The sequence below is a fragment of the Pan paniscus genome, chromosome 19 (genome assembly GCF_029289425.2).
Source record: "Pan paniscus chromosome 19, NHGRI_mPanPan1-v2.0_pri, whole genome shotgun sequence".
Lineage (NCBI taxonomy): Eukaryota > Metazoa > Chordata > Mammalia > Primates > Hominidae > Pan > Pan paniscus.
In genome coordinates, this window is record NC_073268.2 from 75,821,393 (window position 1) to 75,849,081 (window position 27,689).

Genomic DNA, 27,689 nt, shown 5'->3' on the forward strand with positions numbered 1-27,689 from the left:
TACAATTATATTAGGTTGAGAAGTGCTGTTGGGGTAATATGAGTAGTTTATAAGCTAGGGCATATGACTAGTTCTGCACTGGGGAAAGGGATGGATGGGTAGAGAAGGACTCCCTTTCTCTGTGGCAGTTGACAGTAGTTCAGCTTTTGGGGCAAGCCAGAAAATATTCTGTGTCATTGAGAGGTTTGAGGGTAGGTAATTTTCCAAACAAGCAATTAGAAATTGGCCTTTACTGATATTATTATTATTTTATTTTTATTTTATTTTTTTAATTAATTTTTTTTTTTTTTGAGACAGAGTCTCCCTCTGTTGCCCAGGCTGGAGTGCAGTCGTGCCATCTTGGCTTACTGAAACCTCCGCCTCCTGGGTTCAAGCAATTCTCCTGCTTCATCCTCCCTAGTGACTACAGGCGCGTGCCACCATGCCCGGCTAATTTTTATATTTTTTTTTTAGTAGAGGTGGGGTTTCACCATGTAGGTCAGGCTGGTCTTGAACTCCTGACCTCATGATCCACCTGCCTTGGCCTCCCAAAGTGCTGGGATTACAGGCGTGAGCCACTGCACCCGGCCTATTTTTTCAAGCACCTACCATGTTCCTTGTATTATGTTAGCTGCTTGAGGATTCAGTGGTCCCTCCCTTCATTGAGTATATAATCTGCTCTCTAGGAATGAAAATGTAATTAACGAAAATTACCGAAAAATTCTTGTAAAGAAAAATCCTAAAATTAAAAGGAGTATACCTTAAACAACTTGCAAGTGAACCCTAAATGTCATTTAGATATCATAGCTTCTTCAGTGTCATTTTCTGTAGGTTATTAAGATTGAAGTCCTCAAGAAGTTTTAAATTATGTGGAGTTGTCTTTCAGAGCTCAATTAAGTGGGAATGTTAATTTTTGATGCTGACTGTGTTAAGAATGAATAGATGGTATCAAAGCAGTTAGTTTGGACAATGAAGTAAGTTATTTAGATTATAGAATAGCCATATTTTAGGAACCACATAATGGCCTAACACCCTATGACATTTGTTTTCAAATCTCCTTAATTTTTTTTCTCCTTGTCTTCCTTCCTTTCATTATTTTTTAATGGCAGCAAGAAAACAGCTGTCACAATTTCATTACCTTTGTGACTCAGTATTAACCTGTTCTAAACAGATTTGGTATCATTTGTATCCAAATGAACACATTGCAGCTACATTTTATTCTTTAAATTGCAGGTTCTGTCAGTGTGTGTGGAAGAAGAAAACATAATTCCTTACATCACCAATGTTCTACAAAATCCTGATTTGGCTCTGAGAATGGCTGTACGTAATAACTTAGCCGGTGCTGAAGAACTCTTTGCCCGGAAATTTAATGCTCTTTTTGCCCAGGGAAATTACTCGGAGGCAGCAAAGGTGGCTGCTAATGCACCAAAGGTAAAGAGTTATGAAAATGAAGTTGTCATGACATTAATCCATTGTTAATATTCTGTTTCTTATATTGCTAGAAAAGGAACCAGCTTCCTACAGATAAACTGTTTTTAGATTACATTTGGGTTACATTTTCCTTTAGTAGAATTCCTTGTCAATGCCTCTAGATTTGGTTAATTTTCTCTGGATTTGATTAGTTTTTTAAAACCCAGATTGTTAGAAGGATATGTGGGTCTAGCAAGCTTTTGATTTACACAGATGTAGTAATGTTTAGTCATTTAGGTGTTATACTGTTTGACCTCATAAATGATAGTTACTGATTTTATTTCCATAACTTGGACATGAAATACATACTGTCCAATTTTATAGTGGGTAGAGCTGTCAAAATTAGGCTGAATTTATTCTTATCACTTTTGATGTTAGTTTATGGTGGACTGAATTAACACCTTACATTCCTGACCAATATTCATTATGAAATTTGTACTTAATTTAATATGAACTTGGGATAATACTTAGCTATAACTGTTTTATGATTATAACTATTCTCTTACACACTGACATTGTAATTTAAGTTGATGTATTTTTGATTCTGGATAATTTTTTTTTTTCCAAATTCTGGATAATCTTATAACATTGAACCAGGGGTATGAAAGACAGTGACTAAATATTTACTCCAGATGATAAAGATTTGAAACTTCCTAACTTGATGTTAATAGATGGATTCATTTCTTTAAGATTGACCTAAGAGATTGATCTCTACAGGGTGTTTAGTGTGATGTTTGGATAACTTTCGAAGAGCGTTTAACATTTCTCCTTCTTAAAGGGAATTCTTCGTACTCCAGACACTATCCGTCGGTTCCAGAGTGTCCCAGCCCAGCCAGGTCAAACTTCTCCTCTACTTCAGTACTTTGGTATCCTTTTGGACCAGGGACAGCTCAACAAATACGAATCCTTAGAGCTTTGTAGGCCTGTACTTCAGCAAGGGCGAAAACAGCTTTTGGAGAAATGGTTAAAAGAAGATAAGGTACGTTAAATTATGTTGACATAATCTTGCTTTGGTTGCATTAAATATGATATTAGCAAGTTAAAATCATTTAGGCAGCACCACAATGTCTCCATTACTGCTGGTAGAAACAGAACAAAAACACACATTGCATAAGATGGATTCACTTATTTCCTTTTGAAAAAATATATATTTTTTCGCCGGTCATGGTGGCTCAGGCCTGTAATCCCAGCACTTTGGGAGGCCGAGGTGGGTGGATCACTTGAGGTCGGGAGTTTGAGACCAGCCTGACCAACATGGAGAAACCCCGTCTCTACTAAAAATACAAAAATCAGCCGGGCGTGGTGGCAGGTGCCTGTAATCCCAGCTACTTGGGAGGCTGAGGCAGGAGAATCACTTGAACCCGGGAGGTAGAGGTTGCAGTGAGTTGAGATTGCATCACTGCACTCCAGCCTGGGTGACAGAACGAGACTCGGTCTTAAAAAAAAAAAAAGTTGGATCTTAGTAAGACAGGATGGCTATCTAATTAGCAATGAGATACTGTTTCCCAGAGATTTCACAGAATGTTAGTTGGTGTTACATGGAAAAATATTTAACTTGGTTTCTTGAAATTTATTTAAATATGAACCTTTTCTAAATGTTAACTAGCTTTCTTTACTGTAGGTCTTCTCCATGCCTTTTATATTCACTCAGTACTTATTTCTCTTTACAGAGAGCATATAATGGTAGTATGTTTTCCTGAGCACATTATTCCTTATGTGGAACAGTGACTGAGAAACAGCCAAAGGATGTTGTTTGTTTCTAAGATAACAAACAAGTTTTAGCTGTCCATTAGTGTTAATTCCTTTCACACCACCACATAAAAAAGCCTTTCTCCTCAAAGTTGTAGTATGGAATTGCCATTGTCAAGAACTGAAGTAGTATTGTTTAAAGCGCTCTGAATAGTGAATAACATTTAATGTTATTATTCTTTCAGCGTTAGTATATGTTAGGACTGTTTTTATATTATTAATTCTAAGTCCTTGTTTCTTGACCCAGTTTCTGGCAATCTTGTAAGATACCAGAGAATACTACATCAGATTTGGGATACTTGGACAGGAGTCTCTGATGAAGAATAGCCACACTAGCGAGTATTTGAGGTCCATCCTAATTGATTAAAATAAGGCAGGGCTGAGTTTGGTGGCTTACGCCTGTAATCCCACTACTTTGGGAGGCTGAGGCAAAAGGATCACTTGATGCAAAGAGTTTGAGACCAGCCTAGGCAACACAAATTTTTTAAAAAGATAAGGGAGGGTGAGAACAGCCAAGGTAACTGAGTTGACCTACGTAACAGGGTGAAAGCTTTTTAGGTATCATTATCCTTTTCTGTGAACAGTCATATGGGACCATTTGTGCTATTAATAAAAGAGACATTAATCAACTATTCATTAGCATGTTCAGTTAAGATTATCGACTCTGATACAACTTTTTATTTTTGGCACTAAATATCATTTATAAGAGCTAGTCCCCAAAGTAGAAAATCAACTATAGTATGTAAACCAGAACTCTTAGGAAATGAATTTCCAGATTGGGCAGCTGAATGAGTAAGGCAGACTGAATAACACAGAAGACAGTATCTGCCTGTATACTACCTAAAAATTCTTAAGAGTGTCCTTCCTGCCCTATAAGCTTAAATCCAAGTCAAGAAGATAGTGGTGCTTAGATCCTTCAGACATATATAGGTTACACTGTGAGTTTAATAACTGTCCTTATGGTAAACCTCATCTGGCTCCTTCATTATCAAATTTTTAGTTGATAACATTACATTAAAAGTTGCTTTTTGTTTTTGAAAAATTGGGGCCATGTGATGTGAGTCTGATATCTGAATATTCTTAGTAGTTAGAAGTACAAGAGGTACAAGATTGTGCTTTAAAGTACTTAAATCCTTAACAAGGTAGTTGATAGTATCTATAAGATTGCAGTCTTGGTGAGCTTTTTATCGTTAAACAGGATTTGTGGAGAATTCTACTGAGACATTGCTGTGAACACAAGATTAAGAGTCTACCAACCACAACCCCTGCATATTTATAATATATTCTGTGAAACTAAGTACCTTTCATACTAGTTATTACTTATAGTGGACATAGTGTCAACTGCTCATTTCTAAAACAGTTCATGGATCACTAAACAATCTCTTTTTCCTTTGGACAGCTGGAATGTTCTGAAGAACTGGGTGATCTTGTGAAATCTGTGGACCCTACATTGGCACTTAGTGTGTACCTAAGGGCTAACGTCCCAAATAAAGTCATTCAGTGCTTTGCAGAAACAGGTCAAGTCCAAAAGATTGTTTTATATGCTAAAAAAGTGAGTTCAATGAAACACATTCTCAGCATGAATTCATTGAAGCATTGACAGAGAAATTAGCCTTTATTAACTCTTGATTACTTTAATAGTGAATTTCCTTTCATTTTGATTTACTTTGAAATGTATAAAAATTCTCTTACCCCTCATATCAAATTCATACTTGTTAAATTGAGAAAATTACTTTTGCATGGCTTATCAGAATTTCAGATAGCAGGCACATTTAACATGTTAGAACAAACTTTTGAAATATTCATTTATTGAAAATGGATAAGCCAGGCCAGGTGTGGTGGCTTGCGCCTGTAATCCCAGCACTTTGGGAGGCCAAGGCAGGCAGATCACTTGAACTCAGGAATTTGAGACCAGCCTGGGTAACATGGTGAAACCTTGTCTTTACTAAAAATACAAAAAAGTAGCCAGGCTTGGTGGTGTGTCTGTGGTCTTAGCTACTCAGGAGGCCAAGGTAGGAGGATCACTTGAGCCCAGGGGGCAGAGGTTTCAGTGAATCGAGATTGCACCTCTGCACTCCAGCTTGGATGACAAAGCAAGACCCTGTCTCAAAAAAAAAAAAAAGAAAAGAAAAGAAAAGAAAATGGATAAGCCAGTTATAAAAATTGACAGATGTTTGTTCAAATATGTCATCACCAAGGTCTAACTGGGCACCTTAAATTGAAAATGAATTTGTGCTTTCACCAGTAGTTCTATATTAGTGAGATTTTATAGTAGAAAAAGTCTTTAAATGCTATAAAATTGAAACTTAGGAGCAGCGTTTAAGTCTTTGTTTGTTTATAGGTTGGATACACTCCAGATTGGATATTTCTGCTGAGAAATGTAATGCGAATCAGTCCAGATCAGGGACAGCAGTTTGCCCAAATGTTAGTTCAAGATGAAGAGCCTCTTGCTGACATCACACAGGTAATGTGATTAAAATATATTTTGTAGAAGCTGATTGAAATGGAGAGTGGGGGCCAGCCATGGTGGTTCACTTGGGAGTCCAAGGTGGGAGTATTGCTTGAGGCCAAGAATTCAAGACCAGTCTGGGCAACATTGTGAGACCCTGTAACTACAAAAAATTTAAAAATCAGCTGCATGTGGTGGCACATGCCTGTCGCCCCAGCTACTCGGGTGGCTGAAGTGGAGGGATAGCTTGAGCCTGGGAGGTCGAGGCTGCAGTAAGCTATGATCGTGCCATTGGACTCCAACCTGGGCAACAGAGTGAGACTCTCAAAAAGAAAAAAAGAAGGAAAACTTACAGTTTGTAGAAATTAAAGCTTTGTCACTCTATATGGATAAACCTCAAATGCCTTGCAAAAAAAGCAAGTTGCAAAAGAATGGACAGTATGAAACCATCTGCATGTAGTTTTAATACATGCAAAACAAACATCTTATTTAGAGATGTATGTGTATTAAAAATATGAAAAATACATGGGGATGATAAAACAGGATAGTGGTTGCCACTGGGTGTGGGGAGAGGGAAGAGATGCATTTGTAAGTGTGAGTCAGAGTCCTTCATATTTATGCTATTGGTTTTCTAAAGTTCATAAAAATAAAGGTCTGTCAGGCTGGGCGCGGTGGCTCAGGCCTGTAGTCCCAGCACTTTGGGAGGCTGAGGTGGGCAGATCACCTGAGGTCAGGAGTTTGAGACCAGCTTAGCCAATATAGCGAAACCCTGTCTCTACTAAAAATAACAAAAAATTAGCTAGGTGTGGTGGCAGACGCCTGTAATCCCAGCTACTCAGGAGCTGAGGCAGGAGAATCGCTTGAACCCGGGAGGTGGAGGTTGCAGTGAGCTGAGATCGTGCCATTGCACTCCAGCCTGGGCAATAAGAGCGAAACTCTGCCTCAAAAAAATAAAATAAATAAATTAAATAAAATAAAGGTCTGTCGGTTCAGTTGTATTCTGCTGTTATGTAATATCTTGAAATATTTTGTAGTTGTTTTTATCAGAACTCAAAATAACTATGATCCCTAGAGGACAAAAATTTGTTCTTAAGTGTTTATATTGTCCAAATAAAATTCTCAGGTAAAGAAAGAGTTCATGCATAATTTTGTCTACATACTCTCCATAGTATCTTAAAACAATTTCTTTTAAATCTTTTTTTGTAGATTGTAGATGTCTTTATGGAATACAATCTAATTCAGCAGTGTACTGCATTCTTGCTTGATGCTCTGAAGAATAATCGCCCATCTGAAGGTCCTTTACAGACGCGGTTACTTGAGATGAACCTTATGCATGCGCCTCAAGTATGTGTTTTAATGCTTTTTAGGCATGTTTCCAACATTGTTTTAGTAATTGTGCAGCGCCTCTCAGATTGTTATGCAAAGCTACTGAGAGGCCTACTCCTTATTAAAGAAAATGTAGCTATTATAATATTCTTTTGTACTTTAACAGTTCACTATTAAACCTTAATCTGTAATACGGATATTGAATTACTCATATAAGTGGAGTGGACAATAAACTTGCCTTGTTTGTGGTTTTACAGGTTGCAGATGCTATTCTAGGCAATCAGATGTTCACACATTATGACCGGGCTCATATTGCTCAACTGTGTGAAAAGGCTGGCCTACTGCAGCGTGCATTAGAACATTTCACTGATTTATATGATATAAAACGTGCAGTGGTTCACACTCATCTTCTTAACCCTGAGGTATTTCAGTTTCTTACCTAATAGATGGTGTTAGTTGTGATTAATAGGTACACTGAAAATGTGTTTGTGGTACTAAATATTAATAATTTCATACCACCATGAGGTTCAACATTATTTCATTTATTCATTCATTCATTTATTTTGTCTTGTAGTGGTTAGTCAACTACTTTGGTTCCTTATCAGTAGAAGACTCCCTAGAATGTCTCAGAGCCATGCTGTCTGCCAACATCCGTCAGAATCTGCAGATTTGTGTTCAGGTGGCTTCTAAATATCATGAACAACTGTCAACTCAGTCTCTGATTGAACTTTTTGAATCTTTCAAGAGTTTTGAAGGTAATTAGGAGTTTTTGAGTTTTTAAAAAAAGTATTTAAGGTAGCCAAGAAGAGGTATGCTTATGATCAGGCTATTGGAAATTTTGTTTTTCTAAAAATTTGGTTCTATGGGACATTTTAATTTTTTAAGTTTTATTCAATATATGTCAAGGCCCTTTTATGTTGGATTCTAAGGATATGCAGTGAACAAGACCATCTGTTTGGATATTTTATAGATGAATTAAAGGTAGAATTTTAAGAGAAAAATATGTAGTGGTGTTGAAATTGTATAAAATGAAAATACAGGTTGAGTGTCCCTAATCTGAAAATCCAAAATGCACCAAAGTCCAAAACTTTTTGAGCACCAACATAACGCTCAAAGGAAATGCTTGTTGGAGCATTTCAGAAATTGGATTTTCAGATTAGGGATGCTGATCAGGTAATTATAATGCGAATATTCCAAAGTTCAAAATCTGAAACACGTCTGGTCTCAAGTATTTTGGATAAGGGATACTCAATCTGTACTAATGATCAGGTATAATAAAATTTTATGCTTATATGTCTGACTCTTATAATAGCAGGTGATTCTCGCTAAGGGCATTTTGTGATTTGTTGCTATTTAGCAGGATTTCTTAACCTTAGTACTATAGACATTTAGGGCTGGATAATCATTGTAGAGGGGTGTTCCTGTACATGTAGAATATTTAGTAGAATATTCAGCAGCATTTCTGGTTTCTACCCACTAGATTCCAGTAGCGTCAGCTCCACCAGTTGTGACAACCAAAAATGTCTTCAGACATTGCCAGTGTCACCTGTGAGGAAAATCACCTCAGTTGAGAACCACTGCTATACAGGGTACTAACGTAATCACTGTTGGGTGTCTAAGTTCTGGTCCCCAATTGCCTTTCTCTCCTCTCTGTACTAGTAGTACTCTATTGAGAAGGGGTGAGAGAGTCTAGTAGTTTTCTTAATGTTTTCTTAATTTTCCCAGTTTCAAAATGTTAACTGTGCACTAAATTTACACTGTTTAGTACAGTCACTAGCCACATATAGTAGCTATTTACATTGAAAGTTATTAAAGTGAAATAAAATTTAATATTTAGTTATTCAGTCACTCTAGCCACATTTCAAGTGCTTAATAGCCACATGTGTTTAGTGGCTATTATATTGGAAGGCAAAGATAAGATTTTCATCATTGCAGAAAGTTCTTCTGGACAATACTGCACTAAATTCTTCCCAAATTATTTTGTGTGTTTCCTATAAATTGCATATTGAAAAACACCAGGTATTGGGGTCTTCATTTAAAATTTCCCATATAGGGGCACAGTGGTGTATGCCTTTAATAATCCCAGTGCTTTGGGAGGCTAAGTGCTTGGGGCCACAAATTCAAGACCAGCCTGGGTAGCATAGCAAGACACCATCTCTACAAAAATTTTCTTAAAAATTAGCCTGGCATGGTGGCATGCATCTGTAGTTCTAGCTACTTAGGAGATTGAGGTGGGAGGATTGCTTGAGCCCAGGAGTTTGAGGCTGCAGTGAGCTATGATCTTGCCACTGCACTCCAGCCTGGGTGACAGAGACCTGCCTCAATAAAAAAGAAAAAAAGGAAACATTGGGTTGAATTGTCTATTCTTCAGGATTAAAGTGCAATCCATTTTACTGATCTGATTAATGGAATAATTAGTATTTTTATCGTGCTTTTTAAGCAACCAACTTATATTTGGGAGTATTCAATATAACAGTTTTTTAATTACATAAATGTTTTTCAGTCATTCTCAAAAGTGTGCCTATGCTTAATTGTAATTACTTGTTTCTTTAAGGTCTCTTTTATTTTCTGGGATCCATTGTTAACTTTAGCCAGGACCCAGATGTGCACTTTAAATATATTCAGGCAGCTTGCAAGACTGGGCAAATCAAAGAAGTAGAAAGAATCTGTAGAGAAAGCAACTGCTACGATCCTGAGCGAGTCAAGAATTTTCTTAAGGTAAGTGGTTTTGAGTAATGTGTTTTCTGGTTGGATTCCAGGTTAGCAGTTCTACAAGGGTTTGGTCATAGTTCAAAAATATTTTTTCCCTAAATGTGAAGTTGTTAGCATTCTTAAGTTGTGTGCTGGATTATTTCTTCCAAACATAATATTCTGTGGTTTCCTTTGAAATATGGAAGGAAATTGGTGAGTACGAATGACCATCTGTTTAAAAGAAGAAAAAAAAATAGCACTATTTCAAAGGAATTTCCTTTATTTTAATTTTGGATGGAAAAATTTAGAAAAGTGGTTGTATACTTTCAATGTCATTTTAGAATCATTTAGGCTTTTGAATATTAACATCAGCTTGCTCTTCATACCATTTTGAGGAGCCTCTATTGTAGGCAAAGGGATCTGTTGTCTAAGGAATGTATAGGTTTACCTCTTTCATCAAGTTTGCTCAACTCTAGAAACTAAAATATTATTATTCATATATAATTCATAAAGGTAAGATCAAACAAAACGCTCAGCTTTGTGACACATTAAATCAGTTAGAGAGGAGTAAGGACCACCTGTGTTGCAGGGAGGAGTAATGGTTGAGAGATTCTGAACTCTAGAAGATCCCTAAGGGCAGTTAATTTTGTTTAATGTTTAACTTAGCTTTAGCTTTATTCTTGTAACTACCAGTTACTTTGTGATGGAAATAAAGCTTTAAAATTGATAGCTATCTATAAAAGACTAGGAAAACTACAGAACACTTAGATTACTGCTCTCTCACTGCCTGTTATGTGTGTGTATGTACCCTATATATATATATATAATGATTCCTGAGACTTTATAGAAAGTTCTGAAGTATTTTTTGTCTTGGAAGAATTTTACATTACAAGTAAAACCAAAATGTTTTTGTAGAATACAGTACAGAAAGTAGGCTTTTCCTGCTCCCAGATTATCATCATTTGTGTGTGTGGTTGCATTGGCAGATTGTTCTTTTGAAGAATTTACTACCTGGGCTCTAGATTAAATAGCAAAACCCTTAGGGGTTTTAGTGTAATGAAGTAGTCAAAATGTTGAAACTGCTCTACATTTTAGATTAAAAGATACACTTTTCAAAAAAAGTATAGCTTTAAAATGTCTTGGCCATCATGAATATTCTGGGTAACCTAGCTGTGCTATGTTTGGACCAAAACTTTCTGGTGTCAAAAAACCCCTCCAAATGAGAAAGATTTGATACTCTGTGCTTGACTAGTGTACCCATACTACTGATTCACTTCCTTCTTTGAGTATCATTACTATTTCCTTTAAAAACAACAACAAAAAAAAAAACTACTACTAGATTCTTTTGGGGGCAGGGGGTGTTGGGGTTTTTTTTTGTTTTTCTTTTTAAGCTTTTAAGTTCAGGGGTGCGTCAGCAGGTTTGTTATATAGGTAAACTGTGTCATGGGGGTTTGTTGTACAGATTGTTTCGTCATCCAGGTATTAAGCCTACAACCCATTAGTTATTTTTTCTGATCGTCTCCCTCCTCCCATCCTCCACCCTTCAGTAGGCCCCAGTGTCTGTTGTTCCTCTCTGTGTCCATGTGTTCTCATCATTTATCTCCCACTTGCTAGTGAGAACATGCAGTATTTGGTTTTCTGTTTCTGTGTTAATACTACCAGATTCTTAAATGATTTCTTTTTGTTTTTATTGAGCCCTCAGCTTCTATGCTTAAATTGTAACTTCTTTAGCTTTGGATTTTAATATTTGAGTTATATATATATGGAAGGCAAAATGAAATTAGCTATTATTTAATTATCACATTTTTGAGCTTTAAAAAAAATCCTCTAGTAAAGAAATGAAAAACAATCCTCTGGGTACTAGGATGGTACTGCCTTAGGTTTGCATAGCCCATGGGATCTAATCAGATGAAGATTTCCTCTCCACACTTGTGAACTGGGTACAAGCCTGATACAGTAGGGGTGTGGATGTGGATTATGAGCTTTTGAGTCAGTCAGACCTGTTTCAAATTCTACTTAGCCATTGTTTGTTCATTCAGTATATGTCTAGCTGTTACCTCAGGCAAGTTAATGAATATGCCTCAGCCTCAGTTTCTTCAACCATAAGCTATGTTTATTTATCAAGTACCTTGTATACTATAGATGTTTAGGCAGTAACTATTACTGATAAGTGATAAGCCTTGGAAAAAGGTGGAGTCAGCCTAAATGGGATTTCTGTCAGGCAAGTATTTATTTCTCTTTGATATCAATTTGTACTTGACTCTTTGAAGGAATTTACTTCCAGCCAGGATTAGAGGTGAATTTAGGGTCTTATGTCTACATAATTTGACATGGGAGCTCAATACTAAGATGCAACTATCACATTCATCCTCTGATGCCAGTGTTGAGAGTGAACATATTAGATTCCTTGTTAACCTCCAGTACAGGGTTATGATGCCTCTTATCACTGTTATTAAACTTAATTTTAGAGGTGCTAGCTACATGATAATTTACTGGTGTTGTAAGTAAACCCTGTGTCATAAGAAAAATACCCTGACTCTGATCTTGAATATTCAAGTGCCAATTGTGTGTTAGCCACCAGGAATAAAGAGATTGGTAGAACATAACTTCTCCTTTAAGGTACCCTGTGAGCAGGATAAAATTGTGTCATTAGCATCATTTGGCTCATGCCCTAAGTTTGTAGAACTGTAAGCTCTCTGTAGAAAGCATATAACTGTTCATCAGACCCATGATCTGCTCCTTGCTACCTTTGATCTTATTTTCTACCTTTCTTTTTTTCTTTCTTTCCTGGTTTAGCTTCAACCACACTGGCCTGCTAGCTATTCCTGGAACTCCCCTAACCTTGTCCTGCCGAAGGGCCTTTGCTTGTGCCCTGTACTACTATTCTCTCATGACCTTCTTTCTCCTTTACCTTCTTTGGGTTTCTGATTGAATGTCAGAAGAGAGGATGTCTCAGGTTGCCTTGTGTAAAATAGAACCCATTCCTACCCCATTTTGCTTGTTTTTCTTTATAACACCACTATGAAACGTCTCCTCCCACTAGAATGTAAGTTCCTTGAGAGAATGGACTCTGCTTCCTTTGTTCCCTGCTGTATCTCCAGTACCTAAGAACAGAGTCTGATACTTGGGTACTCATAAATATTTGTTAAATGAACAAATTTATGTTGAAGAAAACCTCTGACTATGCTAATATAATTTCAAGTTTGATCTTAAAATCTTTAACCATTATAACTGGAGGTTAATTAAACATTTAGTAAGTAATTTAATATTATTAAAATGTTAACATTTCTACCATGTATAAAATCATGTGCAAATTTTAGCAATCAAGAAAATAACCTAGATTTTGTCTACTTTTTAAATCTGAAATTTTCTTTTGGAATACAGTTAGTATTCCACAAAAGTGGAATTATTTGCCACAGAAATTTTAACACCTATGCATGAAAACAGAATAAGTAATCCTAGATTATCTGTAAGTGATAAAGATAACAAAAATATTTTATATGTGTATAGGTAAGATGACTAGTGTGTTGATCCATACTTTTTTGATGTTCATTTAGTAGGAAAAACATGACATACTAAAATTTTTACATAGATAGATAGATGCAGACAGATTCTAGAAATGATCGTAACAGCTATTAGTGCAGAGTTTCCATGGTGTTAAACAATACTTATTTTAGAAAACCTTCCTTAATGTGGAAAATCTGCAGCTTTACAGACATTTTTATTTTTTAATTTAGGATGGCTATATTAAAATTAAGATTTACCTTGGTGTTCTTGGGACACTTCATAGACTAGTCTTCGTATTATTTATAATCGAGTAACTAATATCCCCTAGTCTCAGGAGCCATTTTATTCTAACCTTGAAAATAATGTTCTTAGTGGCCATCAATGGGGAAAGTTCTACCCTACTTAGTTCTGCTTCCCTAGTAGACTGTGTTAGAGGAATCATTTATTGAGGAATGTTTCACTGTGTATAAATGAATTCCTGATGGAAACTGTTGTTTTTTGTGCTCTACCTTATGTCTGTGGAATGTAACAGGACATGTATCAGGTAAATGCCCAGTACAGGTTTTACTTACCTGTCTGTAACATCTTCTATGTCAGTCTATAAGTAGGATTGTAGTTTGGCATCTGTAATGGAATGATAAAAGCAGTTGGCAATTTAAAGATATCTTTTCTTTAAATGCTGGGGTTTTTTTTTGTAGGGGGTGGGTTTTCTTATGGCCACATGTGGTCACCATCATGCTGCTCCTTGTAGGCTTTGTTATAATAGAGTATTAGAGGCTGGTTGTATAGATTGGACGTGGGGAGGGATAGAAAATCATTAGTTTGAAACAAATGTAAGCCATTTATGCCATATGTTTGACAATGTGACTATAGTTATTAAGTTGATTTTAAATATGGTTGAAGTGTTATTACCAGTGAAAGTCCCAGTATGGTGAATTTATCATCTGAGAGCCACTGGCTCAGGTATCTTAATTTGTTACTCTTGTTTTTTTGTAAAGGGTGTGTATGGGAAAGACTTGGTATCTTGCTGTGTGAATCTAAGTATTGCTTAGTAAAAATTTACTGAAACTGGGATGTACACACTCAACTATTGGGACATTCTTTCTTTAATAGAAGAGCTATGTTTGTGTGAGCCTCTCTTGTTAGTGTAGAACAAATTCTCATATGTTACACAGATTTGATATCTCAGAAGAAATTTAAAGCTTCCTTTTGTTTGTCTTTTTTTCAGGAAGCAAAACTAACAGATCAGCTACCACTTATCATTGTGTGTGATCGATTTGACTTTGTCCATGATTTGGTGCTCTATTTATATAGAAATAATCTTCAAAAGTATATAGAGATATATGTACAGAAGGTAAGTAATATGTAGGTAATGTAAAGGTATAATCTTACTATAGATTTTATTTCTCATATTCTGGAAATCCTTTTGAAACTCTGTGCTCAATAAGAGTGGTCTGCAGCTTTTAACGTGGGATTTTTTGTTTTTGTTTTTGTTTTGGAGACAGGGTCTTGCTCTGTCACCCATGCTGGAATACAGTGGCACAATCACAGCTCACTCTAACCTTAAACTCCTGGGCTCAAGCAGTCCTCCTGCCTTAGCCTCCAAGTATCTGGGACTGCAGGTGCATACTACCATGCCCAGCCTGCTTTTAATACTTTTTCCCCAGCAGAATCCTTTCTTGGAATAAAATTCTACGTGCTTCCCTAGCAAGCCGACTCAGGGAAGGGGGAAAAAAAACCATGCATGCCAAGTGTGTAAAATATAAGAATAGAACTGCTATTATTGAAAAAGTTGGGTGGCCTAGGGCCTTACTAACTTGATAGACCCTGAGGTATCCATGTAGACTCCAAAGCAGAGTTTTCAAACCATCTTAAATACAGATATTAGATACTTCACCTTCTAACTGTAGAAACAGGCAGTATTGCTATAATGGGAGCCTTTTTATTAGACAGTCTTGCATAGTCATCTTTGACTGTATCTTCTTTGGACTTATTTATCATATGGAACAATGTTTCGGTAACTAACCAAACCAGTAGAGACAGAATATAGTATATGTGCTTTCAATACTTATTAAACCATGAAGTCTTGTTTTTAGCTGGACTTCCTGCTAAATTCCTCTATCTAGTTGCAAATTTAGACCCTCAGTTTATTACTGAATTTAAAAACTGAACTTAAAGAAAAAAACTGAGCTTAAAAGCGATAGAGATAAATGCTTTTTTAAAATTCCTCTTTGCTTTTAATAACATAATAACATTCTTCTACTTCTTTTTAACCACAGGTGAATCCAAGTCGACTTCCTGTAGTTATTGGAGGATTACTTGATGTTGACTGTTCTGAAGATGTCATAAAAAACTTGATTCTTGTTGTAAGAGGTCAATTCTCTACTGATGAGCTTGTTGCTGAGGTTGAAAAAAGAAACAGGTGTAGTACCATTTTAACAGGGATAAGTTACTCTTTCTTAACATGGCAATAGATAAAAATATAGGTAGTCATTTGTTCCAAAGCTACTAAATAACACATGGAGAATAATTTCCTGAAGACACCTAACATAGAGGTGATAAGCTAGCTAATAGCACTGGGAAAAAAATCTGTTTTCTGAAACATTATAGCTGTCATAGGAGATCTGTTAACTTGGTTGATCATTTTTTTGGCATGTTTATAATGACAGCTATGTGGTTTGACTTTATATGTTTTTATATAAACTATGTACTAAGTCTCCTGTTTAGTTAGGTGTGATACCTGTGTATATAACAACTAATTCTGTACTGATCAATCGTGTGGTGTTTCCAACCTGAGAAAGCTGATTAAAAAAAACAGTGTGGTGTTTATTTAAGTGTGAGGCAAAAGAGTTCCCTGTGCAACTCTTGAGTTCAATTGATATTTAATTTATAGTACCTTAACATGATAATATGGATTTCCAATAGAATATAGTATAAGTGCTTCTAAAACTTACAGACTGTGAAGTCTTTTTTTAGCTGGAACGTTCTGAGGAACTAGTGTTTAGGAAGTACTGATGTAAATGAGTTTGGTGAGGTGGTATGCTAGTGGGAAGTTCTGCTGTTTATGAGAAGAAATTAAGAAAGTCTGTGGGTTTCATTTTAACCTGAGTTGATATAGGTGATCTACTAATTATATTCTTAGAATTTATATTAGAATGTTTCAAACATGGAAAAATTTTGCATTTAAGGGTAATAGAGATATGCAGTTAATACTGACGTAAAGGTTTGAGCCTAGTTTCAAGTGATTTTATGTCATAACAATTTAACATTTAATAAGAGGTTCAGTTGAGTCTGAACCTATTGAATCTATTACCTGAAAATAATCTTACTGCATATTCCAAGCAAATGGCAGTTACAGTTAGATAATTTAGTCTTTAAGTGACAAATTATATTGTGAAAAGCTAGATTCACATCTAAGTCACTAGTCTAGACATGCCTCAGCTAATTTTTATTCCTTAAGTTGACATGGCGTATCTTGGATTGCACATGTTTATAGGAGCTGGATTTTTGCCTCTATTTATTAAAATTGTCTTCTCCCTAATGGGAGGGTTCATAATAACCATGTGAATTTGATATAGCCAAAATAACGAATAATGCTTTTTCTCTGGCTGCTTTTAATGTTTAAATCATTGGTAAAAGAGGCTTGGGCCAGGCGTAGTGGCTTGTGCCTGTAGTCCCAGCTTCTGGGGAAGCTAAGGTGAGAGGATTGCTTGAGCCCAGGAGGTCAGGGCTGCAGTGAGCCCTCCACTGCACTCCAGCTTGGGCAACAGAAGACCCTGGCTTTAAAATAAAAATAAAAGGAGGCATGGTCATCAGGACTATCGAAACAAGCTATAGGATAGCAAAACTGTGCTCCTTGATGGAGTGTTTATATGACAGCTGCAACTATTAAACCCAGAGCTTCTAAAGCTATCAGATTTTATTCGCAATATGTATTTAGGGTTTGGCTGTAGGTAATGCTGTATGTTAATTGTGTTAAAGCTGAAAGAACTCTCAGATAATCTGGCCTATGTAATATCACATCCCCATCCTATCCACAAACAAAATTTTCTGAAGTCTAGATATTTTGTGTGTTATAAAGAAAGGACACTGTATGAATCTCTAATCTTTTATTCAGATATAAGCAAGTAAGTATATCATATAGCAGATAAACCTGGGAGCGTGAAAAACAGCCTTATATACCTTCTTTTTATTCTTGGACAACTCAATCATATTTTGAGTCTTAATTTCCCAATTTATAATAGGATCACTGATAATTAAAATTAATGTAAAGCCAGGTACAGTGGCTTGCACCTATAGTACCAGCTACTCGGGAGGCTGAGGTACTAGGATCACTTGAGCCCAAGGCTGTAGTGCACAATGATTGTGGCTGTGAATAGCCACTGCACTTCAGCCTGGGCAATGTAGCAATACTCGGGGGGGGGGGGGGGGAAGTATGTGAAAGCACATTATAGACCATAAGGTATTTACATAGTTAGCATGTCAAGAGTGTGTTATTTATAATACAGTATGTGTGTGTGAGGTTTTTTTCCTTTTTTCCTAGATTGAAACTGCTTCTGCCTTGGCTAGAGGCCAGAATTCATGAGGGCTGTGAGGAGCCTGCTACTCACAATGCCTTAGCCAAAATCTACATAGACAGTAATAACAACCCGGAGAGATTTCTTCGTGAAAATCCCTACTATGACAGTCGCGTTGTTGGAAAGTATTGTGAGAAGAGAGATCCACATCTGGCCTGTGTTGCTTATGAACGTGGCCAATGTGATCTGGAACTTATTAATGTGAGTACTGCTAGCTGAATATGTAAAGAAGCTGCATTTAAAAAAACCTGTTACATGAGAGTTTCAGGGTAATTTTAGGTAATATGGGACATTTGGGGACGGTGGGTGCTTTTTTAAAACTTTATTTGGAAATAATTGTGAATCTGAAAGTGGCCAAATAGTGCATAAAGTCTATACACCCTTTATTCTGATTGACTTGCTAATGTTTTAACCCCACTAGCCTTACCATTTGTGTTCTCACACTCTTACACTCAGGCACACCATTCATACATATGTGTATACACACACATACTATTTTTTAACCACGTGGGAATAAGTTGAATGCATCATGGCCTTATACCCCTTCCGAGTATATGGCCTAAGAATAAGGATGTTCTCTTTCATTAACCACATGAAAGATACCAGCTTCAGTCAGTTTGACATTGATAGGATACCTTTAAAAATCTGTTCTATTCTAGTTTTGTCAGTTACCCAATGATGTCCTTTGTAGCAGTTTTTTCCCCTCTAGTCTAAGGTCATATATGGCATGTAGTTTTCATGTCTTTAGTCTCCTGTACTTTGGAATGGTTCTTCAGTCTTTTGTTTTTTATGACGCTGATATCTTTGTAAACAATAGTTGCTTTTTCTATTTGTAACTATTTTATATAGGTGAAATTTAAAGCAACATCAAATTAACCATTTTAAAGTGAACAATTCAGTGGCATTCAGTATACTCACAATGTTATATAATCACCTTTATCTAGTTACAAGTTTTCATCACTTCAAAAGGAAACCCTGTATTAATTAAACAGTTCCTCCACATACCCCCTCCTCCCAGCCCCTGACAACCACCAGACTATACTGTCTCTATGGATTTGCCTATTCTCTATATTTCATCTAAATGTAAAGTCTCTTTTTAAAAAATAGAATGTGTCTCACTTTGAGTTCCTCTGATGGTTCCCGATGATTAGATTTAGATTATACATTTCCACCCAGAGTACTGCTTCAGTGGTGGTTTGTTTTTCTCTTGGTATTATATCCGGAAGCACGCGGTGTTCATTTGTCCCCTTTGTCAGTTTTTATCAAGTTGTAACATGTCTTTATTATATAATTATTACCCTCTCCCTTAATTTAGCATCTGTTGATTCTTGCTTAAACCATTCTTAATGTGTTGGTTGCAAAATGAAAATTTTTCAAACTCCAGCAGTTTCTCCACATTTGTCAGTTAGCACTCATGCATTCATGAACTCTTGGATTTTATTCGATGGGCTACAATTCACTACTATTTATTTTGATGCTCAAATTGTCCCAGTTTTGACTGGTGAGAACCTCTTCAGTCTATGTCTTTGTGTCATGGGCTCATTGTTCTTTGAGCACTAACTTATTTTCTGGCACACAATACACCAAGCTCATTTTGTACCTTCAGCAGCCCTGGAGTCAGTCATTTCCCTAGGGAACCTTTTACTGGGGCATTAGAAACCAAGATCTGGGCCAGGTGAGTGGCTCACTCCTAGAATCCCAGCACTTTGGGAGGCCGAGGCAGGAGGATCACTTGAGCCCAGGAGTTTGAAACCAGCCTGGGCAACATAGCGAGCCCCCCGTCTCTACAAAAAATTACATGATTAGCTGGGGGAGGTGCCATGCACTTGGTTTCGAGCTACCCAGAAAGCTGAGGCAGGAGGATCACTTGAGCCCAGGAGGTCAATGTTGCAGTGAGCTATGATCGCAACCCTGCACTCTCCAACCTTGACAACAGAGCAAGACTCCTACTTTCTGAAAATATTAGAAGTCAAGATCTGAGCTTTAGTGTATTTGCTTCTAAGATCTTTCAGTGGTCAGGGCTTAGTTACATTTATGTACATACATATGCTCATTTATGTACATACATGTGCATATACGCATGGAAAAATAAACACACAAGAACAGCTAGTAAAACACTGAAAACTGTAAAAGTGGACTAGTCCTACCAGATGTTGAACTGTGTATTACAAAGTCTATATAATTAAAACAGTATATTACTGGTACATGAATCAAAGTCCAAAACTAGATCCAATATCAGTAAGATTATCAATAAACATAGTTTAAAAGATAGGAAATACCCTCTAAAATGCTATAAAAAGTCTTTTACTTTTTACCTTGAAGTTAATCTATCATATCTTCTTTAGGTTTGCAATGAGAATTCCCTCTTCAAAAGTCTTTCTCGCTACCTGGTACGTCGAAAGGATCCAGAATTGTGGGGCAGCGTGCTGCTGGAAAGCAATCCTTACAGGAGACCCCTAATTGACCAGGTAACATTGGCAAATGTGTTTATGGCTGTCAGTAAAAATTATACATTTTTAACTATGAATACAATCCTTTCCCTCATCATGTACTCAAATGGATCATATTTAACTATGAGAGAAAGCAGTACAAAGTAGAAGAAAATTAAAATTTATATACATTCAATTTACATTCATTTGTATATAATGAATGTAAATTGATTATATACATTATATACAAATGAATGTACATTTATATAAGTATAAATATGTATATAACATATACATTAAGAAAAATAAGCCATGTGCGGTGGCTCACGCCTGTAATTCCAGCACTTTGGGAGGCCGAGGTGGGTGGATCACCTGAAGTCAGGAGTTCGAGACCAGCCTGGCCAACGTAGTAAAACCCCATCTCTACTAAAAATACAAAAATTAGCCAGGTGCATGTAATCCCAGCTACTCGGCAGGAAAATCGCTTGAACCCGGGAGGCGGAGGTTGCAGTAAGCCGAGATCACGCCATTGCACTCCAGCCTGGGTGATAAGAGCAAGACTGTCTCAAAAAAACAAAAAGAAAAAAGAAAAAGAAAATACATCCCAAAAGACCTGACTTAATTATATAAAACTCTCTTGGTTCATCATAGTTTAAAAGGAAAATAACAAACTAAACATTAAAGATTGCTACTATTAACACTTAAGTGGCTAAATTGATTGGAAACTTCAAGATAATAAGTCAGAAAAATGATAAGAGAAAATACAAAAGACCAAGTGCATCAGTGTTATATCTTACTAATAAGAAGTATAGAACTGCAAATGAGATGGGGTTTTATACCTAAATAAAATAGACAACATATTTTAAAAGTTCTAAAAATAGAAGAGTTGTTATAATGAGTCTTAAATTCTCCTGAGATAAGTATAAATAAAATATTTTGGAAACGAATAGGTTGAAGGCTATTAATATTTCATTCCTTTCCTAGGAAGCACTTCTAAGCAACATTCCCAAGTAGTTACAAAGCTTCCTAGGGGAAGGTTGTGGGGGTGGGGGCGATGGTTGGAAATCATTGCAGCATCTAGAAAACCATGCAAATAGCCAGAACCAGACGAATTACCGATATTTTAATTCCACATCTGTGTAGCTGATTTTTGAATTATGTGTAGCCATTAAAGTGATAATGATGATTGCTAGCCTGGATAATGTTTTAATCAGGGAAAAGATAGAAATTATATAATTAGAGTAATTTTTCAACACAATTATATATATTGTATAGATTTGTGTAGAAAGACCTCTCTATGTAAATTTAAAGGTCTTTTCCCTACTTCATTCTTTTCTGCCTATTTCAAGTTTTCTAATGAGAGGCCAACTTACGCTTTTTTAAAACCAACTTGATTCTCAGTACTTATGTCCCATATATCCTCTGTAGGTTGTACAAACAGCTTTGTCTGAGACTCAGGACCCTGAAGAAGTGTCAGTAACTGTAAAGGCTTTCATGACTGCAGACCTTCCTAATGAACTCATTGAACTGCTGGAGAAAATTGTCCTTGATAACTCTGTATTCAGTGAACACAGGTATGCTTTCAGAGGGATCCATTGGCTATTTATAGTCAGTCTTTAATAAATTATGGCCCATCAGTTTTGGGAAGGAACAAAGATCAGAGAAAGTTGCCTGAATTCTCACTCTTCTAATATCCTCCCCGCTACCCTACCTCTTGAGACAAAAACCTCTCCGTTAGTCACAGTGGTTATTTTTTATGTCAGATAAACTTAAAATATTGCATTTAAAATATTCATTTTTTTCTTAAAGGAATCTGCAAAACCTCCTTATCCTCACTGCAATTAAGGCTGACCGTACACGTGTTATGGAGTATATTAACCGCCTGGATAATTATGATGCCCCAGATATTGCCAATATCGCCATCAGCAATGAGCTGTTTGAAGAAGCATTTGCCATTTTCCGGAAATTTGATGTCAATACTTCAGCAGTTCAGGTAAATCTTCAGATTACCTAAGTTGAATTACTAAACACTGTGCTATGAGGGTGGGCCTAATTGGTTGCTACGGCAATAGAAGAGCAATAAAATACTAACAGCTTAAATGTAATTGCTTTGGGTAGGATTGATTTTACTCTAACCCTAATTTCAAACTTGGATACTTAGGTCTTAATTGAGCATATTGGAAACTTGGATCGGGCATATGAGTTTGCTGAACGTTGCAATGAACCTGCGGTCTGGAGTCAACTTGCAAAAGCCCAGTTGCAGAAAGGAATGGTGAAAGAAGCCATTGATTCTTATATCAAAGCAGATGATCCTTCCTCCTACATGGAAGTTGTTCAGGCTGCCAATACTAGTGGTATGACTTCTTACCTTATGTATTGAAACCTCATAAAATGATTAAGCTAAGCATTAAGATATCTGTCTATTCTGAATTTTAGAAGAGTTGGATACTGCATGGTTTCTTTTAGTGCTCCATCTTAGTCCAGATAAAAAGAGGCTGTATTTTGTGAATTTGTAAGTTCACAAAACTTACAAGTGGGGAAGATGAATCTTCTGTTTTTGAAGTTTCATAAAATCCTGATAGTGCTCTAATCTTAAAACTTTAAGGAAAAAGAATTTGTCTATTCATTTGGTCCGTGATAATACAGAAGTGAAATATTGCACGGTTTACATTTGTCATTATCCGTGTTTCCTTGAAAAGGAAATGAATGCAATTTTCATTTACTTGGGTGAAAGATAAACTAGGATGTTAGTGTTTGGATATATTTTTTCTTTTTCTATACTTAGGAAACTGGGAAGAACTGGTGAAGTACTTGCAGATGGCCCGTAAGAAGGCTCGAGAGTCCTACGTGGAGACAGAACTGATATTCGCGCTGGCTAAAACAAACCGCCTTGCAGAGTTAGAAGAATTTATCAATGGACCAAATAATGCTCATATCCAACAAGTGGGTTTCCTTTTCAGATTTAAGAAAAACTAGTTGGGCTACTTGATTAGCTTGGTAGGATCAAAACATCATAACTGAAGAATTCCAAGGAAAAATCTATAGGAAAACAAATTATTTCTCAGTGTGAAGATATCAATTTGAAAAGAGGATTAAGCTCACACTAATATCTTGCTGAATGTGGGTTACCTTTTTTTTTCCAGGTTGGTGACCGTTGTTATGATGAAAAAATGTATGATGCTGCTAAGTTGTTGTACAATAATGTTTCCAATTTTGGACGTTTGGCATCTACCCTGGTTCACCTGGGTGAATATCAGGCAGCTGTTGATGGGGCTAGGAAAGCTAACAGTACTCGAACATGGAAAGAGGTAATTTAAACCCAAGTTTGAGTGAAGAATTAAAGAAACGCTCTTTAAACATTAGTTTAAATAACTAGCCATGTTTTACATTTGAGTTCACAGAAAGGAAATGTTTATTCTAGGTCTGCTTCGCCTGTGTAGATGGGAAAGAATTCCGTCTTGCTCAGATGTGTGGACTTCATATTGTTGTACATGCAGATGAATTAGAAGAACTTATCAACTACTATCAGGTATTAACGAGACTTTTATATGACCTGAGATCTTTTACCATAGATATTCTTATCTTTAACTGCACATTTCTCTTGTTCAGGATCGTGGCTATTTTGAAGAGCTGATCACCATGTTGGAAGCAGCACTGGGACTTGAGCGAGCTCACATGGGAATGTTTACTGAATTAGCTATTCTATACTCTAAATTTAAGCCTCAGAAAATGAGGGAGCACCTGGAGCTGTTCTGGTCTAGAGTGAATATTCCCAAGGTAACCAGTCATTGTAACACAGTGAAGCAACTGTGTAGTTAAAACTAATACTTCAAAATATCTTATTCTTTTTAAGGCTGTTAGCTAGACTCATATCTAAAGCAATTAAGTCTTTCTTATGCAGGTGCTAAGAGCTGCAGAACAAGCTCATCTTTGGGCAGAACTGGTGTTTTTGTATGACAAGTATGAAGAATATGATAATGCCATAATTACCATGATGAATCATCCAACTGATGCCTGGAAAGAAGGGCAATTCAAAGATATCATTACCAAGGTGTGTACTTTCTTCAGAAGATAAAGGATTCAGAAGGAGAAAGCTCATTAGGAAGTAACTGACTTATGTATGGATTTTCCCATTGTAGGTTGCCAATGTGGAACTATACTACAGAGCAATACAGTTCTACTTAGAATTCAAGCCTCTGTTGTTAAATGATTTGCTGATGGTGCTGTCTCCACGGTTGGATCACACTCGTGCAGTCAATTATTTCAGCAAGGTAAAGTAATAATTTTAAACCAAAGCTTCATAGCAAGGAATTAGGACATACTTCGATAACTTTTGTCCCTGGGACTTCAATAATGTGCTATATTTGTAACAAACTCTTTATTTTAAAGGTTAAACAGCTACCACTGGTGAAACCATATTTGCGTTCAGTTCAGAACCATAACAACAAATCTGTGAATGAATCATTGAACAACCTTTTTATTACAGAAGAAGATTATCAGGTAAAACCTTTTGATTCTTGCACATAATCTCAAGACTCATAAAGTTATGTTTTCCCATTTTTTAAAAAAGCCATTATCCTTTAGGATTGTAAACAGTAGGTGCTTGCATACCTAGGATCTAAATTTAGTAAGATTTCAGGATTGATAAATCTTACTTCTAATTAAGTGCCAAGTTTTCAGAATTTTGCTCAGATCTTGTATAAGATACTGCTTTTGAAAAAAATGATATGATTACTTTATCTCTAACATCTAGATTGTAGGTAGAGTCAAAAATGTCTTTGACCACTTAACTAATTCATAAAATTTATTTGGTATTAACTATATTTATTCACCATTTTTCTTGCCTACTGTTTTATTAGTGTTTGTATAAACTTTCTCTTATGAAGGATTTCACAAGCAAAAGTGAAGTAGAGTTAAACTTAAGCTACTTGCCTTTTTTTCTCTCTCTTGATTTTCTTTGAGGCTCAGCGCATGCAGATCTGTACTGCTGCCATGCTGAGTTTTATCAGAAGTTTCTCTAGAGCACAGAATCTTGCCCTCCATGCCAGGCGTGGTGACTCACGCCTGTAATCCCAGCACTTTGGGAGGCCAAAGCAGGCGGATCACGAGGTCAGGAGATCGAGACCATCCTGGCTAACACAATGAAACCCCGTCTCTACTAAAATACCAAAAAAATTAGCCGGTTGTGGTGGCATGTGCCTGTAGTAGCAGCTACTCGGGAGGCTGAGGCCGGAGAATCGCTTGAACCCTAGAGGCAGGTTGCAGTGAGCCCAGATTGCATCACCACTGCACTCCAGCCTGGGCAACAGAGGGAGACTCCATCTCAAAAAAAAAAAAAAAAAAAAAAAAAAATCTTGCCCTCCAAATTAGAAATATTGTCCATTTCATAGCCATATGTTAGTCCTTGATACTGAAAATCTTGGAGAAAATGGTATCTTTAGGTAAAATGAAAAATCATACCTTTTGATGCTTGAATCTAGGTGTCATATTACATGTTACCATCTAAGGGGCTCATTGATTGAGAACGGAATATAATGTTAAACAAAATACTGATCTGGCATTTGGATGGCTTTTTTTTTTAAGGCTCTGCGAACATCAATAGATGCTTATGACAACTTTGACAATATCTCGCTTGCTCAGCGTTTGGAAAAACATGAACTCATTGAGTTCAGGAGAATTGCTGCTTATCTCTTCAAAGGCAACAATCGCTGGAAACAGAGTGTAGAGCTGTGCAAGAAAGACAGCCTTTACAAGGTTGATAAAGTTGCGGGGCAGGGGCTGTTTTAAACCAGGCCTAAAATGGTGTTACAAGTGATTATAATCTATAAATAAAAGTATTGGTTTTGTGAATATGAGAGCTGACTTTAAGGCAATTTAAGTTAATGGATTTCTTGATTCTAGGGGCTCTCTTATGTTAAGGTCAAACTTGTCTGGGGAAAAAAAAGCTTTTAGCTTATCTGTTCTTTGAAAATTTTAATTTAAATGATACAACTAGGAGGCTTTTTTCCCCTTGCAAAACCAGATTTATATTGGAAAGTTTCCATTGTTTTTCTTGGTTTACTAGTTTAGTATGTGGGGTCTAATGTTTTTGACTTTCACTATTTCTTTGAATAGGATGCAATGCAGTATGCTTCTGAATCTAAAGATACTGAATTGGCTGAAGAACTCCTGCAGTGGTTTTTGCAGGAAGAAAAAAGAGAGTGCTTTGGAGCTTGTCTGTTTACCTGTTATGATCTTTTAAGGCCAGATGTCGTCCTAGAAACTGCATGGAGGCACAATATCATGGATTTTGCCATGCCCTATTTCATCCAGGTCATGAAGGAATACTTGACAAAGGTAATGACTCTTCTAAATGTATTCAGAACTAGTTTCCTTGCATGTAAAATTCTACATGCACATTAATTTTTTAAATGCTTTTTTCTTTAGTAGAAGTAAGTCATTTAGTCGATCATAAAATATTCCTGTTCTTTTGAAATTTTTTTTTAATAGCTGACAAATGACACTGATTGGAAGGGGAACTCAAATGTAGCTGTTTACCCTCAGTGTATTTATGAGGATGAAAATAATCTATGTATTTTTTTATTTAAAAAACTTCGATAAATTTTATTTCAAAATAGTATTTTTCTCAAAATCAGTTCTTGTAACTCAAATATTCATGACTAGTATTGTAGATTCCCTTTTATTTGGTTGGTTCCTGACTTTAATGATGTCTATGCCTGTTTCCCCTGGGGAAGCTGCATGTATATTCTTAACATCCTTTTAATCTTCACAATTTTTTTGATAGTTTAACCCCTGATTTAAAAATACCATAGGAGGTGAACATGGGAAAAAAAAAACAAGCTGGGGGTCTAATTGCCTTATAACATTCACTATTCATCTTAGTGTCCCTTTTTGATGTATGAATTTACTCACCCTGTCTTCAGCAGTTACTAGCTGTCTCTCTGTAGAACATTTTTAAATGGTTTTAGAGGATCCTTTTCGTCAAAGCAAAAAACATGATTAAAATCAGAGTCTCACATCTGATTCCTTCAGCCTACCTGAGTTGGGGGGATGGGAGGGTGAAGAAGCGCTACCAACAACCCCTCCCATACTGAATTTTTCCTCAGGATACCATTTAATTAGATACCATTGTGTCTGTTTAAAGTTTTTAAAGAATTAACATTTTCTGTATTCAATGTAAGAGAAAAAACATGTTGCCTTATCTTAGCCATAGATGAGAATAGCTTCTTAAACATAATGCCAACTTGTGAGACCTGTCTTTAAGCTGCTGTTAACCTAAGTGCTGTAAATTTTACTAGTGATTAAGCTGCTTTCTTTCATACTGTAGCATAAATTCTTCTGCAGTAAGCTTTGAAGTTACACAAAATTCTAAATTTTGCTTCCAGTACGCCCTTTATTTTCACTTCTCTCATACCTTTTTAGTGGTTAGATGTTTCTTCCCTAAACCTTTGTTGCTGATTCTACCTTTTTATGCTCAATATGGAATTGATTTTTTTTCTAAGCTGCACCTTC

At 36.3% G+C, this 27,689-nt stretch overlaps 1 protein-coding gene across 2 annotated transcripts in view; it reads left to right on the forward strand.

Moving 5' to 3' along the window:
- The window catches only part of CLTC (clathrin heavy chain), a 77,893-nt gene that overhangs the window by 42,094 nt on the left and 8,110 nt on the right, over positions 1-27,689 (forward strand). For both annotated transcript variants that reach the window (XM_008970551.5, XM_003817354.6), the window contains exons 7-30: positions 1,213-1,410; positions 2,228-2,428; positions 4,598-4,750; positions 5,540-5,662; positions 6,854-6,991; positions 7,231-7,395; positions 7,548-7,728; positions 9,528-9,691; positions 14,400-14,525; positions 15,451-15,593; positions 17,715-17,949; positions 20,094-20,216; positions 21,606-21,751; positions 21,987-22,170; positions 22,339-22,531; positions 22,963-23,120; positions 23,321-23,485; positions 23,599-23,706; positions 23,787-23,954; positions 24,079-24,228; positions 24,317-24,448; positions 24,567-24,677; positions 25,761-25,931; positions 26,292-26,513. In XM_008970551.5, the coding sequence (XP_008968799.1) occupies positions 1,213-1,410; positions 2,228-2,428; positions 4,598-4,750; positions 5,540-5,662; positions 6,854-6,991; positions 7,231-7,395; positions 7,548-7,728; positions 9,528-9,691; positions 14,400-14,525; positions 15,451-15,593; positions 17,715-17,949; positions 20,094-20,216; positions 21,606-21,751; positions 21,987-22,170; positions 22,339-22,531; positions 22,963-23,120; positions 23,321-23,485; positions 23,599-23,706; positions 23,787-23,954; positions 24,079-24,228; positions 24,317-24,448; positions 24,567-24,677; positions 25,761-25,931; positions 26,292-26,513 (3,858 nt within the window). The remainder of the gene's footprint in view (positions 1-1,212; positions 1,411-2,227; positions 2,429-4,597; positions 4,751-5,539; positions 5,663-6,853; positions 6,992-7,230; positions 7,396-7,547; positions 7,729-9,527; positions 9,692-14,399; positions 14,526-15,450; positions 15,594-17,714; positions 17,950-20,093; positions 20,217-21,605; positions 21,752-21,986; positions 22,171-22,338; positions 22,532-22,962; positions 23,121-23,320; positions 23,486-23,598; positions 23,707-23,786; positions 23,955-24,078; positions 24,229-24,316; positions 24,449-24,566; positions 24,678-25,760; positions 25,932-26,291; positions 26,514-27,689) is intronic.